The sequence below is a fragment of the Eulemur rufifrons genome, chromosome 29 (assembly GCF_041146395.1).
Source record: "Eulemur rufifrons isolate Redbay chromosome 29, OSU_ERuf_1, whole genome shotgun sequence".
In the NCBI taxonomy this organism is placed as follows: Eukaryota; Metazoa; Chordata; class Mammalia; order Primates; family Lemuridae; genus Eulemur; species Eulemur rufifrons.
This window is the reverse complement of record NC_091011.1, coordinates 49,287,520-49,302,489: the sequence shown is the minus strand read 5'-3', so window position 1 is coordinate 49,302,489 and position 14,970 is coordinate 49,287,520. Positions and strand designations below refer to the sequence as shown.

Sequence of the window (14,970 nt, the reverse complement as noted above, 5' to 3'; positions counted from 1 at the left end):
GTATTGTATAAGAGTAACATATCCCAAAATTCAATTTTATACCAGAGTGTAATTTTATTGATTTATTTTTTTTCTGTTACTGCCTCTCTTTCAATAATTTCTTCCCAAAGACAGTTCTATTTTAGAATAATATTTAGGGAGGAAATTTCAAAAACATTTTCTCTGTCCTAAGGAAGTCTTAGTTTGCAGGTATGTTCACACTAAACACTTCTGCCTTCAATATTCTCAGCAGGCATCACTGACCCTAAACTAGGGCATAAAAGAGTGGGAGGATGAAGTAGAAATTGAAAAAGCTCTTAAAAATCAATATAATGTTAGGTTGTACAAGATACTGAAATACAAGAAATTGCTCTTAAGGAAACAGCTAGATAGCTGGGTCAGGGTGCAGTAGGTCAAGTTCTCTTTATGAACTGAGTGGGGAGGATGTGACCATGGAGGTGTCACACAGCTGGGAAGAAATGCTATAGAGCAGATAATAACCTGCCAAGTAAAGATGGCCTCGTGACAGGAACCACACAATCTTCTAGAAGGGCAGAGGTTTGCCATAGGACTCTCTTAAGATTTCCTTTTTAAATTTTGGAGGCCTAGTGCAAAAGCATCTTTCCTAAATCTTTCTCATAAAAATGTGATTAATTCTACTAATCTTTAGAAATAAACAAACAAAAGATTCCCTTAAGAGCTTGATCTTCTCTACATGTGCCTGGGAGCCCTAGAGATAGAAATGGACCTCACACAGAAAAACATTCTTAGTGGTTCTCTTAACTATACATTATAATACTTGGAAGTATTTTTCTTTCCTGGAACCTTGAGCCTCAAGACCATATGTGGCCCTCCAGATTCCCAAGTGTGGCTCCTCCACCAAATCCAGACTTTATTAGGATTTGTTCTGTAAAATTTGGATCCAGCCAGAAGGCTGCTCTCAGGGATCCAGAAAGCTACATGTGGCCCCTCGTTATTATCCCCACCCCTCAATTATTTTTTCCTGAGGCCTTATTACTAAATAGCAATCTAATCAAATATCTGCTCAAAATATAACCTTTTATTACTGAATTTTCATTTGTTCATTCCAGAAATGCTGGATATTTCCAACACTATCTGTGGATACATTATGAGAGTTAATACTATTCTGATATGGCAGTATACCCTTATGCTGTGAACATGGGGATAGGTGGCAATTGAAAGCTCGTGTACTACTAACCCGGTCTGAAAAGCAAGTCCCCATTTACTCATCACCAAGGCACTTCCTTTGTAATTGAATTAATAATTTCAGAACAACAGTCACAAGAGATACTAATGTTTTTAAAGTATTGGTTATATTCTTACCTGATATAATATGGGTTACAAAGGCACTAAAACGTTTAGCTTTGGATATGCCACGGTATAGAAAATAAATAAATGTTGCAAGTAAAACTAAATAAAGGCCCATGCTTTATTCCATAGCTGATTTGGATCCTGACCACCATAGCTAGAAGGTGAAAGGATCTGGGTAATGTCCCAAAAGTAATGAAACACTAGAGCTATTCATTTGCCATTTGAGAACTTCTCAGGGAATCTTGGGCCTTGGAAAGACATGGCATAGCTTGCCTGGGGCACATACCTTAAGCACCTTATGCCACTCCCTAAGCTAGGGAGGTGATTCTAGTCCACTTTGTGTTATAAAGAAATTTTTCTTTTTTTTTTCTTTTTTTTTTTTTTTTTTTTTGAGACAGCGTCTCACTCTGTTGCCCAGGCTAGAGTGAGTGCCGTGGCGTCAGCCTAGCTCACAGCAACCTCAAACTCCTGAGCTCAAGCGATCCTCCTGTCTCAGCCTCCCGAGTAGCTGGGACTACAGGCATGCACCACCATGCCCGGCTAATTTTTTTTCCTATATATAATTTTAGCTGTCCATATAATTTCTTTCTATTTTTAGTAGAGATGGGGTCTCGCTCTCGCTCAGGCTGGTCTCGAACTCCTGAGCTCAAACGATCCGCCACCCTCGGCCTCCCAGAGTGCTAGGATTACAGGCGTGAGCCACCGCGCCCGGCCAAGAAATTTTTCTATTATATGAGCGACATTTTTCAGGTTGTCCTAAAATCTATAAACATCCCCAAACTAACATTTAAACAACAGCAGTATCTTCAGGCCGACTATATCTCTCCTGAATGTTGAGCTCAGCCAGTTAGAGGGCCCAGAGATGAGTCCAACAAGGAATCTCTAGGTCCTGATTGTCCAGGCACAACTGGCTGACCATCAGCGATTAAATTTAGAGTCAAGCTATTCATATTCTAGCAGATACCGGAAGAATCCGCCAGGAACTATTATAATGTATTTAATTTAGCACTTCTGAGGAAGAAGATTGAGGCAGCATGTGCAGCTCTAGAGTAATTTCTTCTCACCCATTCTTAGCTTGCATGTGGCACTATTGGTCCTTAGAGCAGAGAGTCACATCAGAGGGAATATGCTCAGATGTATTCATTCTAGGCACGGCAGGGAATTCATCCTGGTTAGGAGCCCAAACTGCAGCTCCTAACATGGGAGACTTAAAAAATATTTTAGTTCATTTCACTGTGTTTGTACTTTAACAGAATACATGAAAGATAATGACATGCAAAAAAAGCAGAGAATGAGGAAAGTCCCATTTCAATGTGGAAAATTCTGAAAACAATGACTTTTGTATAATTAAATTCTTATATTTTGCTTATACTATTACTCAAATTACAATTTATCCTGTTCTAGATTATCATTAATGATCTAAAAATGTCTTCTGAATTATTTAGATAACATTTCTAAACAATGAGCAATATTTCAGAACTGGATAGACTTTTGTGTTTACAAAGTGAAACTATTATAAATGTCTAGGATTCTGCATAAGCTCTTCTGATTTTTCCTTACATTTATGAAGATCACACATTCTGTTTTCAAGTCACAGTTCTTTTTCTGGTCTCTCATTTGATGTGGATCAAGTCATTTAACCTTTCATGTGTTTGTTTCTTCATCTCTAAAATGAGGTTAATAGTTCTGGCCTTTTGCCTTGGGGTTTTGCTCTGAAGTGAAGAAAAAACATTAATGCATGGAAAGTACCCTGGGATCTATAGATGAAAAATGCAGAGATGGAAGGAGTTATTCTATTTAAGAGAGGGAAAAGTAGATACACTTGAGTAGATTCATTTCACATGTGCTTTCTGCTTCAGTGAAGTTGAACGGAGAGTGGCTACGGGAGTAGGCAGATGTTCACATGCATGTTCGGACTGGTAAGCAATAATATTGTGAGTATTGCTATTCCAAATGCATAGAGACTCACTGACCTGATCAATTTGCTTCTTCATTTATTTATTCACAGCTGAATTCTACTTCCAATGCATATGCCAAGCATTCTTGCTGGCAGGTAGGGAAATAAAGATTGCTTAGTTTGTGCTTTTAAAATGAACCCAAGCAAAAAATTAGATTCCAAATATTTCGTAAATGTATTTTAGCAAATATTAATATATATCTATATACATTATTTTACTTGTTGCTGAGAGAGAATCAAATGCATCGTGAAAGCTGGAGAGGATATGTGAGGACTACCTTTTTGTTTTTCAACTTGACCTCTGCGTCAGCCCTTTGTCGCATTGCTTTTGGTCTGGGCAGAGACCACAGCAGCAGGTATGCTCTCTCTGAACTATGAAGACCATTTGCTCTGCTATTTCGCTATCCATTTCCTTTAAAAAATTCAAAGACATGAAACTAGATGACAAGTCTTCTACTTCACCTCCCCACACTTCTCTACTTTCCTCTAGGAAATATTAGTTACCCAGTCTTTTACCCTCTTTCTTAAAATTCACTTTGGATAGTACCAATACCCAATAGCAAAATTCAAATAAAATTTGTCAAAGAAAATCCTGACAACATATCATGTCTTAACGAAAAATTTATAATTTTGTTCAGTAGTGACGTTTGATGTTGGATTTTTGGAAATTACAAATGTTTTGATTAAACATAAAAATAACATTCAAGCCAAGAAAGACTCTTTTTAATATAAAATTAACCATAGATAACCTTATATTATTAGGCTTTAATCTAAAATGTGGCAAGGAAGGAATATACCCTGCATGCTTCCTTTCCCGGTATTCTCTTTTACAAAAAACTACACCTACTGGTCTTATAAAACTGTCCAGATGAAAACCCCTCGGTCTGCTTTCGATAAGGACATGAATCAAACACTCTCAATGGAACCCCACTGCCAGCTGAATGAAGTGATCCTCGCTCATCCTGCTTGCCAAAATTCCACAAAACCTGACCATTCCTTACCTCTTAAAGTGATTATAGTTCATACTTACTGAGAATTTGCACCTGTGTATCAGGTGCTGTGCTAAGTGATTTACCTTTCCTAACTCAAATAATAATTCTAAGAACTCTACAAGGTAGATACTGATAGTTTGCCAACTTACAAATGAGCAAACTAAACCTAGGGATAATTGGATAATGTTCCTAGAGTCTCACAGTAAGTGACAGAGACAAGATACATACTCAGGTCCGCCTGATTTTGGAATGCTTTTCTTAACCCCTACACCGTGTTGTCTCCTGTCCAAATACTTCTGGAAATCAGACACTTTGTTTTATTCCTCTATTGTTAGGTGCTACTCTCTGTCTTCCTGACTCCAGGGAAGTTCCAACTGTGACCTGCTCTAACCTAATAAATAAGTGATTATTGTGCTAGCAATTTTTGGAAATCAGTTTATACCTGATTATAAACTGAACCTCTGCATTTAATTGTGAATGCTAAACTAGTTTAGGACTCTGAAGTTAAGACTTTCTTTTTAACATATTGAGACATTAAAGAAGAGAACAATTAAACATAGTGTTGTTTTAGCTTGTGATTATCATATACTATTGATTTTTATGTCATATATATTGATTTTATTTCTTTTTAGTTATAAAATTTATATCTGATGGAGTTTTTTCATATTGATAGTGACAACAGTCTCATCATCCTATTAAATGAGTCATTGACAAAGGAGATAATTTCTTTGTATGGTGAGCATTTAAGCAAACACTAAAATTCCTGAGACAACATGCTAAATTGTATTTATTATCTGCACCTTAAGAATTATTTAGAAACAGAGAATAAGAAACATCTCTGTACAATTGTGTGTATATATACCCATATGTATCACTAACAAATATTAAAATACTTTCCAAACAAAACTAAGCATATGACTTCACATCAAGTTTTGTTGGTCTTTACACCCACTGAGATGTCCATAATCAATGGGTCTATTATCTATTGCACAAAAGTGGTTATGGATAGAGGCTGGCAAGAGAATACATAAAGGAGGATATAAAATGAGAATATGTTCTTCCTAACATTATGAGGTAGTGTACGTCAACCCTAATAGAATGCTAATAAAGTTATTCGTCTTTTCAATTTCTCTAAATTTACTACCATCTCCGAACCTCATTCGCGCTGGCATTCAATTCACAGTGTTGACAGAATCCGATCAGGAAATGGAAACCTATAAATTCTGTGGACCAATGTGCAAGTGTTTCCTTTATCATAATATACATCAAAAATGAGCAATTTCCAGTTGTCATCTTCAATCATATTTGTGAAAGATACTTTTGTATAATTTTTAAAAAAGTATGTATGATAACATGTAATTTCCCTTACAACTAAAAAGCAGGCTCTATGGAGTCTTTGACAGAATTGATACAAAGAAGAACAAAATGTGATTTAAACCCTCGAGGTATTCAAGACTTGACTCTTACTATATAAAGAGGTTTCAAAATATTCCAACTTACAAATGGTCAAATGCCTTTAACTATGTAGGACATTTGGCCTGTTTTCAGATTTTAGTTTTCTAAATACATTTGTGTTTTTAATATATTTATTTCTGATCAACTCTAATTGAAAGTTCATGGAATGATCAATAAAATTAACAGTAATAAAAAGTTTTAAAACCTTACTTTTTGTATAAGGGCCTTTTTGCATTATATTACCAATTTAGATTCCTTCCCTATCACTGCCTGGTTTAGGGAACACGTAGACCAATAAAACACAGAAACCATCCTACCACAAATAATAATGCTAGCTAAATCTTTTCAAATTATATAAACACTTAGAGATTATAAGAATAAACAGGAAAGACATAGCTGCATAAAAAAAAAGAAAGGAATTTAAAGTGTATAAGCCAAGTCTTCCACTTAGGATGTGGAAAGTCACAACAAAATGTCACCTCCCACCGCGACGAGAACATGCTACATGTTTTACAAAATCTAAATTATGTCAAGCCCATCAGAAAGCTACGGTTTGCCATGTAACCTAATGAAATGAAAAGCCAATTGTATACTGCTATGGAAGAAACCCTACCACAAGGTGAGTCTGCACCTACCCACCCACTATTTTATGTGGTCTTCACTAAGTGCTCATGACAAGGATTCTGAACAGAGCAGACACATGAAAAAGACTCCTTTGTAGTACAGACAGGAGAAGTTTGCCTGAGGTTAGTAGTGCAACAGGAGAAACAAAGTAAACCCTCCCACATTCTGGACTCTGGGTGAGTTTAAGGCAAAGGTTGTTTTTCACTTAAAGAGGGATCAGAAAACACTGGCTTCACTTTTGACCCAGCAGTAAGTACAGGGAGATGGCATCTACAAGTGAGAGAAGCTCAGGAGTGTTGAGAAAGCCCAACTCCTGAGACACAGGTGCACAGAAGTGCAAGATTAATATGTGCAAGACTAGCATTTAAAAAAAAAAAAAAACAAAACCTCACACACTGGGAAGTAACTGCACAGTGCCACGAGGCAGCTGTCTACAACTGGTGGAGAGACAGAAACATTGAGGCATAAGTTATTGCTTCTTGGCCTTTTGGCTAAGATCAAGTGTGGAAAAAGATACCCCTCTCCTCCTCTGTCCAGGTGACAGGTGCATAACACCTGTACAAGTCTGAAAACAGACAAATTGAGACAAAACCCCTTACATGCCCATACTCTGCGACTTTTAACAAGTGCAACACAGTAGCAGTGTACTTATGAGATAGAAGAAGAATACTGAGAGATAGCACTTCTGTGGTGCAGGCATGAAGAGCCAGAAAAAGTATTAGGGTATAGAACTAATTATAATGATAATTCTATCTAGTATTTAAGGAATAAATAATACCAATTTCATACACAGTCTTTTAGAAAACAAAGGATAAAATACTTCCCAACTCATTTTATGAAGCCATTATTACCACGGTACTTGTAATTGACTGAATGTTTTTGTCCCTCACCCCAAATCTGTATGTTGAAATCCTAACCCTTGATGTGATGGTATTAGGAGGTAGGATCTTTGGGAGGTAATTGGGTCATGGGTTCAGAGCCCTCATGAATGAAATTAGTGCCCTTATAAGAAAAGACAAGAGAACTTGCTTTCTTTCTCTACTCCAGGCCATGTGAGGATGCAATAAGAAGACGGCCATCTGTAAACCAGGAAGAGTTTCATGGCCAAACACTGAATCTGCAGGTGCCCTGATCTCAGACTTCCCAGGCTCCAGAACTGTTAGAAATAAATGTTTGTTGGTTAAGCCACCCAATCTATGCAATTCTGTTATGGCAGCCTGAAATGACTAAAATGGTACTGAGATGACACAAGAACATTAAAACAAAAGATAATACAGACAATTATCACTCATGAACATAGATGCAAAGTCCCTAACAAATGTTAGAAATCAAATCCATCAATATTTTGAAGTCATTAATATATAATTACCAACCAGCATTTATCCTATGAACGTAAAGTTTAACACAATAAAATTAATAAAAGTTATTCACCACACAAATAAAGAGAAAAGAATGATATAATACTTTTCAATAGATGCAAAAATGTATTTAAAGTACAACTTTCTTGTATCATAATTATGTTGCTTAGTTTTCCCACCATTTACCTTTTACCATTAAAGTGTAAGAATGCAAGGTATTGTTCTAGTCTTACCTATCCCATATCTTTATTATGCAGACTGTAAATGATAAAATAGATTCACTCTTCACCACTTCATTTACAAAATACCATATTTTTCTCATTATTCTTTGTAAATATGTGAAGTAGCATTTTTTTCTGATATATGTATGCCATGAGCTGTTCTTAATAAGAGCTGATTCACTACATGCCCTCAAAGAACATTTTTTTCCCAAATGGCTTATATTTTTCTTTCAACTGAAGAAGACTACTGACAATTATGGTATGTACCAATGCTTAAATAAATTAGTTATTATCAGAACAAGGGAAGAAAAGTACAAACTTGGGCAAACCCAAAACTTAGGAGGCTGGCAGAATTTGACCTCTGGATTCTTGGAAGTCCTCTCTATCTGTCCAATAACAAACAATTCTCTCATCATTAGACAAACCAATTCTTGTAAGGATCTTTTATAATATTAACATATATATAACCACTGTGTGGTAACCTTCTCCAGAGTATGGTATTTGCAATTAGTATTTTGTTGCTGTTTAGTAGAGGGACATTGAAAACTCCTATTATAATTCTAGATTTTTCTTTTTCTCTTTGCAGTTTTATCCATTTTTGCTTTGTGTATTTTGAAGCTCTGTTACTGTATGCCTAAACATTTACCATTATTATTTTATCTTGATTAATCTGCTCTATTATTATTATGAAGTAAACTTCCTTATTCCTGATAATATATCTTTGCTCTAAAATCTACTCTGTCTCATAGTGATATAACCCCTCCAGCCTTTTTTTGAATAGTGTTCGCATAGTATATCTTTTTACGTTCTTTTCTTCTAAACTCATTGTGTCTTTATTTTTAAAGTTTGTTTTTGTAGTCAACATATAATTGGATCTCACTCTTTTATCCAAACTGATACTCCCTCTACCTTTTAATTTTGGTGTTTAGACTATGAACATTTAATTTTTATTGTTATGTTTAGATTTGAGTTATTGTCTTGCTATTTATTTTATAATTGTCCCATCTGTTTTACCTTTCTTTTCCTGCCTTTGGGATTGAGTAAGTTTAATGATTTTATCTCCTTTATCTCCTTTTGTTGCTCTATTGCCTAAAACACTTTGTTTTATCATTGTAATGGCTGCTGTAGGGTTTATAGTACACTTTTTTAACTAATGACAGTCCACTGTCAATTGTTTTTACACTACTCCAGTATAGCACAAGAATCTCTGAGCAATATTGTGTCATTTCTCTTTTCCTAAGCTTTGCTATTGTTGTTGTATATTTTCTTTATACATTTGACATAAACCTCAAAAAACATAGTTAATGTTTTTGCTTAAAAATCTGAATACATTAAAATAAGATGAAACATACCTTATGTATTTTTTTTATTTCAGCTTATTATGGGGGTACAAATGTTCAGGTTATATATATTGCCCATGTCCCACCCATCCCCCCGAGTCAGAACTTCAAGCATGTCCATTCCCCAGACAGTATGCATTGCACTCATCATGTAGTTATCATTTCTTCTGTTCATTCTTTTGTGTAGACACACACATTTCTAATGGATCTTATTTTCCTTTTGCCTGCTGATATCCTTTAAGGTTTCTTATCATGTGTGTCTGCTAGTGATTCTAGCAGCTTTTGCATGTCTGAAAACATCTATATTTCACCTTCTTTTTTAGAAGCTATTTCAGTTGGTATAAAATTTTATTTTGACAGGTTTTTTCTTCTTTTAGCAATTTAAAGATGTTGCTTCACTGTATTCTCACTTGCATTGTTTCCAATGAGAATTCTTCTGCCATCCTGCTATCTTTTTCTTCTGTTCATAAATGTATCTTTTTACTCTGGATGCTGTTACAATTTGACTTTTTTATTGGTTTTGAAAAAAATGATTATAATGAGCCTTGGTGTCGTTTCCCCCACATTTCTGTGCTGGAGGTTTATTAGTGGGTGGATATGTGGGTTTATAGTTTTCAGAAAATATGAAAGTTTTTCTATCTTTTTTTTTTAATATCCCCTCCTTCTTCAGAGACTCCAGTTACACATTGTTTAATGATTGCTGTCTCTTCTTTACTTTTTGAACACGTAGAATACAGTTGTAATGATTTAAGTGCTCTTCTCTCCTAATTCTAGCATGTGTGTTAGTTCCGTATTGGTTTTGATGGTTTATTATTTTCCTAATTTTTAGCTGTGTTTTCCTGCTTCTTTGCATGCCTCCTATTCCTCTATTGGATGCTATATATCAGTGATTTTTCCTTGTCTTTGCTGGCTATTTTTTGTATTGCTATCCATGTCCTAGTGTTTGGTTTGGTTCTTCAGCTAAATTACTTGGAATCAGTTTTATACTTTTATTTCTTGCTTTTATGACCTGTTAGGCAAGTCCTAAGTAGTGCTCAGTCTATGGCCAATTATTCTCTACTGAAGCAAGACTCCTGAATTCTCTACTCAATGTCCTATGAGTTTTTCCAGTTTTCTTGGAGAGAACAGAGATTATTCCTGGTCTTATATGAATACTAGGCACTGTTTTTCAGTTTTTTGGTTTTTTTTAATTATTTCAGGTGACTCTTTTCCTGGCCTGAAGTAGTTTCCTCACACAGATGCACTGATTAGTACATCGAAAACGTGAGGCAGATCTCTGGGATTTTTTTCTCTATGGAGACATGAGCACTTGGCCCAGGCTAAGTCGAATCTGTGGCAAGATCTCTCTAAACAAAATTTCTTCTTCCAGTTTTGTGTGTCCCTTAAAACATTTTGACCTTCTTGACTCCTTCAACACAACAAATCTCTTTTAACTGTTCCCGTCTTGTTTCCAAAGCATGTTGTGTACAACCTTATTAAGAAACTTAGCATTATTTTGTAGAAGGATCAGTTTACTTTCTATTTCTCTTGAAGGGAAAATAATTGATTTGTATATTGCCGTACCCCGTGGTAGAAATAGTAGGGATTAACATAGTAAGAATTAACAGTATTTGTTCTTGGGTGAATGACACAGAATTCTCAATCATTTCTATAACTCAGAAATAAAAGTACAGCCTTAGAATCTCAGAGGCTAATAAAAGAAACAGGTGTACTGTAAATTTTCAAACAAGATGCCAAAAATGAGTGGAGTATTAATTGTTTTGAGTAAATGAATCAATTTCTTCACTTAGGTTATACAAATTTTATGTGCTGGTAATGCCAAATATTAAATGAATATAATATATAGTAGTTTGTGTTAAGTACTAACTGAAAGAAAAATAAAACAGCCCTCTCCTCTCTTCCAAAATAGCCATCTTCTCTCTTTGACTTAGTTGAACTGAATTTTATGTGTGCTCTTAAATTGCGTAGGATAATTTCTCAAAGGTCTTTGCTTGTAAGACAAGCCCTCACTCTAAGAACTAGGTTATCAAGCATATGGGGTCTGAGGAAGTGTGAGTAGGAGAGTGTATAGAAATGGGGATTTTAAAACCCTTTCTTCCTATCTTCTGAACAAGGCTGTCTACCCTTTGATACTCAGATCCTCTGCTGTTTATAAGCTCTGGGGTACTATTGAGGTTTTTTCCCTGATCACACATAGGGCATAATTTTATTTCTTGAAATTTTCTGTTTTTTAGAAGGATCTGAAGTTTTTGTCAAAAATTGAATTCTGGTTGATGCCACTATTCTCCCTGCAGCTGTTTCTAGTTCTGTGACGTTCTCGTTCTTTGTGCTCAGAATATTCTCTCTTTGAAAGGCTGGTCTGCCTCCGTCTTTAGATACTTTGCTTAGATGCAGTTATCTGCCCATCATCTCCCATGAGCATGTTCCCTTTCAAGAATGAAGCTAATGTTTAAAAGTTTGCCCCTTGCTCTATGGGTGGGAAATAGTCTGCTACAGTAATATTACCTCACTGGATAGCCGTGTAGTTTTCCCCATACCTGGGAAATATCTTTTCTATTTGATATGGTAAATGAAAATGAATCAAACAGATACAGATTTTAGACCGGTTAAAATCACTTTGTATGAGCTAAGAGAGGCTAATCTGCAAATACACTCCCAGTTCAGGATTAAGTCCCAAACTTCAAGTTGTTCATTTGATTGTGACTGTTTCTCAATTTGTTCAGTATCATTAGGTGTTTTTAGTGGCAGAATCTAAAGTAGAAATGCAAACAGCTAATGAGCAGCATCCAATTTGCATCTAAGTCAATTGTTTTAGAGAAAAGATTAATTAAAAGTAGTAGCTTAATTTAAATCAAACAAGGCCAAACCTCTATCCTGAGTTTAAATCCCTGACCCATTTTTGTCTTCCTGGATACAATATAGAAATCTGCATTTGATGAATATTTCCACCCCCAAAAAATGAATTAAGAATCCCATTTAGAGCTTGGAACTAAATCTTTCATAGTAAAAGATGCTCTTTACTGAAACAAGCTGATTGCACTCAATGCATCCAAAGGCATCAATTTTACAGGTGAGAAGCAGGGGCAGGTAGGGGGAGAAGGTGCACACCAAAACCTTCTCTCCCTTCATTCCCACTCATATATTCCATGCTTTTCCCATTTGTGGTTTCGCAGGCACACAGATGATGGCAGTTATATAGCCAGGGTGATCTCAGCAAGGACTGGGGTCCAGCTTTGCAGCACATTTCTGCAGTGACTCTGACAAGCTTGGAGAAATAACCTAGTTGATAACTACATCTATTTATCAAATTTATCTTGGAGCATAGAATAGCATCGATGGAGAAGATACTTTTATTCATTCTCCCTATCCAGAAAGTCACCTCTGCATTCAGGATAAAGTTAAATAAAGAGGCTTTGTGGATGAAAAAGAATACATTACTTATTTATAGTATCCTCTCTGTTGTTCTTCTTTTTCAACAGAGATTGAAAGAATTAAAGCAACGGGAATTTGCTCGAAATGTAGCTTCCAAGTCATGGAAAGATGAGAAGAAACAAGAAAAAGCACTTAAGCGACTTCATCAGCTGGCTGAGTTAAGGCAGCAATCTGAATGGTAAGAATTAGAGGTGTCTGGGATGGTTCAGAACTCTTCAGCCTATGGGGAAATTTCAAGATACATCTACTTGGTTCACTATAACAATATAAACAATAATTAAACAACAGGTATGTTGGAAGGCAAATATTCCTAATAATTAAAGGTTCAGTAAATTAATTATGTTTGGCACTGGATTTTTTCCTTCCCAATACTGTTAATTTAATGTTCTCTATAATGAAATGATTCAAGAATGTCTCTAATATACTACTATTTATTCCACCCAGTTGACTTAAATGGACTAATATAGTTTCTTAATAATTTTTTGAGTTTTGGAATAATAATTTTATAAAACATAAATAGCAATGTGTCGATTGGGAGGAAATAAATCTTCTGTACACTCCCTGTAAACACCTTAATCTAGAATAAAGGCATTATCATTGTCTGGTTGACAAACAAGATGTAATTAATGCAGTTAAATTTACCACATAGTGCCATTTAATTTGATAATTATGATATAACAAGCATTACACTAATACATTCTTGTAGCTGAAAAATAGCAGTTTTACAAAAGCTTGGAACCACTAAATGTTTCAAACTTGTTACCTGGAATGCAATTAAATTTGCAGATTGTGATTTGTGTTCATATGAATCATAATGTAGAACACTAATGTAGCTAATTAGTGTACTTGACAGTAACCTGATGAATTGTGAAATTTATTGCTCTGTGCCAGAATTAAAACCCCTGTTGTGTAAATGGAAAACAATATACAATAAATAGGAGTGAGTGGCCCAATTATATCACCACAAAATATTAGACTTCAAATGTGATTCTAAGGAAATATTTATTTTTTAGGATTAATTATGAGTAAAAATAGTTATTATTAAGCTTGCATATATTTATGTCTTTGTAACCCTTAGAATTAACTTATGAAAATTTATAAAAGATAATTATATTAAAATTAATGAGAAATTTAATATAAAGAAAAAATAAAGGTACAACGTATATCCCTAGGTGAAGTTATTAATAATACAAAAATGCAGGCTCTGGGGTCCCATACAATCACAGAAGCTGCAAACACATTTGGTACACATGTTTGACTAACAAATATGTTATTCAAACACACTGTTGATAAGAACTCAGTCAGTCCTTGTCAAACAGAACTTAGAAGGAAACGTCCTATGATTGTTAAGGTAGCATGCAGGAAAAAAGCTGGGGAAGATGTCAATTCTTGAGTGATTAATGATGAGATACAATAAGACAGATCATAATACATGGGGCAAGCTCCACCATGGAGATGCAGCCTTTAGAGAGGTCATTTAAGGCCACAACAGCAAATCTGAGTAGTCTTAACAAACATAATTTTGGTTGGTTTATATATATATATTTATTTATTTTTGAAACAGAATCTTGCCCTGTTACCTGGGCTAGAATGCTGTGGCATCAGCCTAGCTCACAGCAGCCTCAAACTCCTGGGCTCAAGCAATCCTCCTGCCTCAATCTCCTGAGTAGCTGGGACTACAGGTACACATCACCACGCTCAGCTAATTTTTTCTATTTTTAGTTGCCAAGCTAATTTATTTATTTTTTTTTTAGTAGAGACAGGGTCTCACTCTTTTTTTTTTCTTTTTTTTTTTTTTTTTTTTTGAGACAGAGTCTCACTGTGTTCCCCGGGCTACAGTGCTGTGGCGTCAGCCTAGCTCACACCAACCTCAAACTCCTAGGCTCAAGCAATCCTCTTGCCTCAGTCTCCCGATCAGCTGGGACTACAGGCATGCGCCACCATGCCCGGCTAATTTTTTCTGTATATACTTTTAGTTGTTTATGTAATTTCTTTCTATTTTTACTAGAGATGGGGGGGGTCTCACTCTTGCTCAGGCTGGTTTCGAACTCCTGAGCTCAAACGATCCACCTGCCTCGGCCTCCCAGAGTGCTAGGATAACATGCGTGAGCCACGGCACCCGGCCAGGGTCTCACTCTTACTCAGGCTGGTCTCAAACTCCTGATCTCAAGCAATCCTCCTGCCTCGGCCTCCCAGAGTGCTAGGATAACAGGTGTGAGCCACCGCGCCCGGCTGGTTGTTTTGTTTTTATAAAAGTTGTCACACTTCTACATTCCTACT

At 35.8% G+C, this 14,970-nt stretch overlaps 1 protein-coding gene across 1 annotated transcript in view; it reads left to right on the top strand.

Annotated features, from left to right (window-relative positions):
* The window catches only part of ZNF804B (zinc finger protein 804B), a 462,072-nt gene that overhangs the window by 438,473 nt on the left and 8,629 nt on the right, over window positions 1–14,970 (top strand). The window contains exon 3 of the mRNA XM_069461581.1: window positions 12,738–12,868. Within this exon, the coding sequence (XP_069317682.1) occupies window positions 12,738–12,868 (131 nt within the window). The remainder of the gene's footprint in view (window positions 1–12,737; window positions 12,869–14,970) is intronic.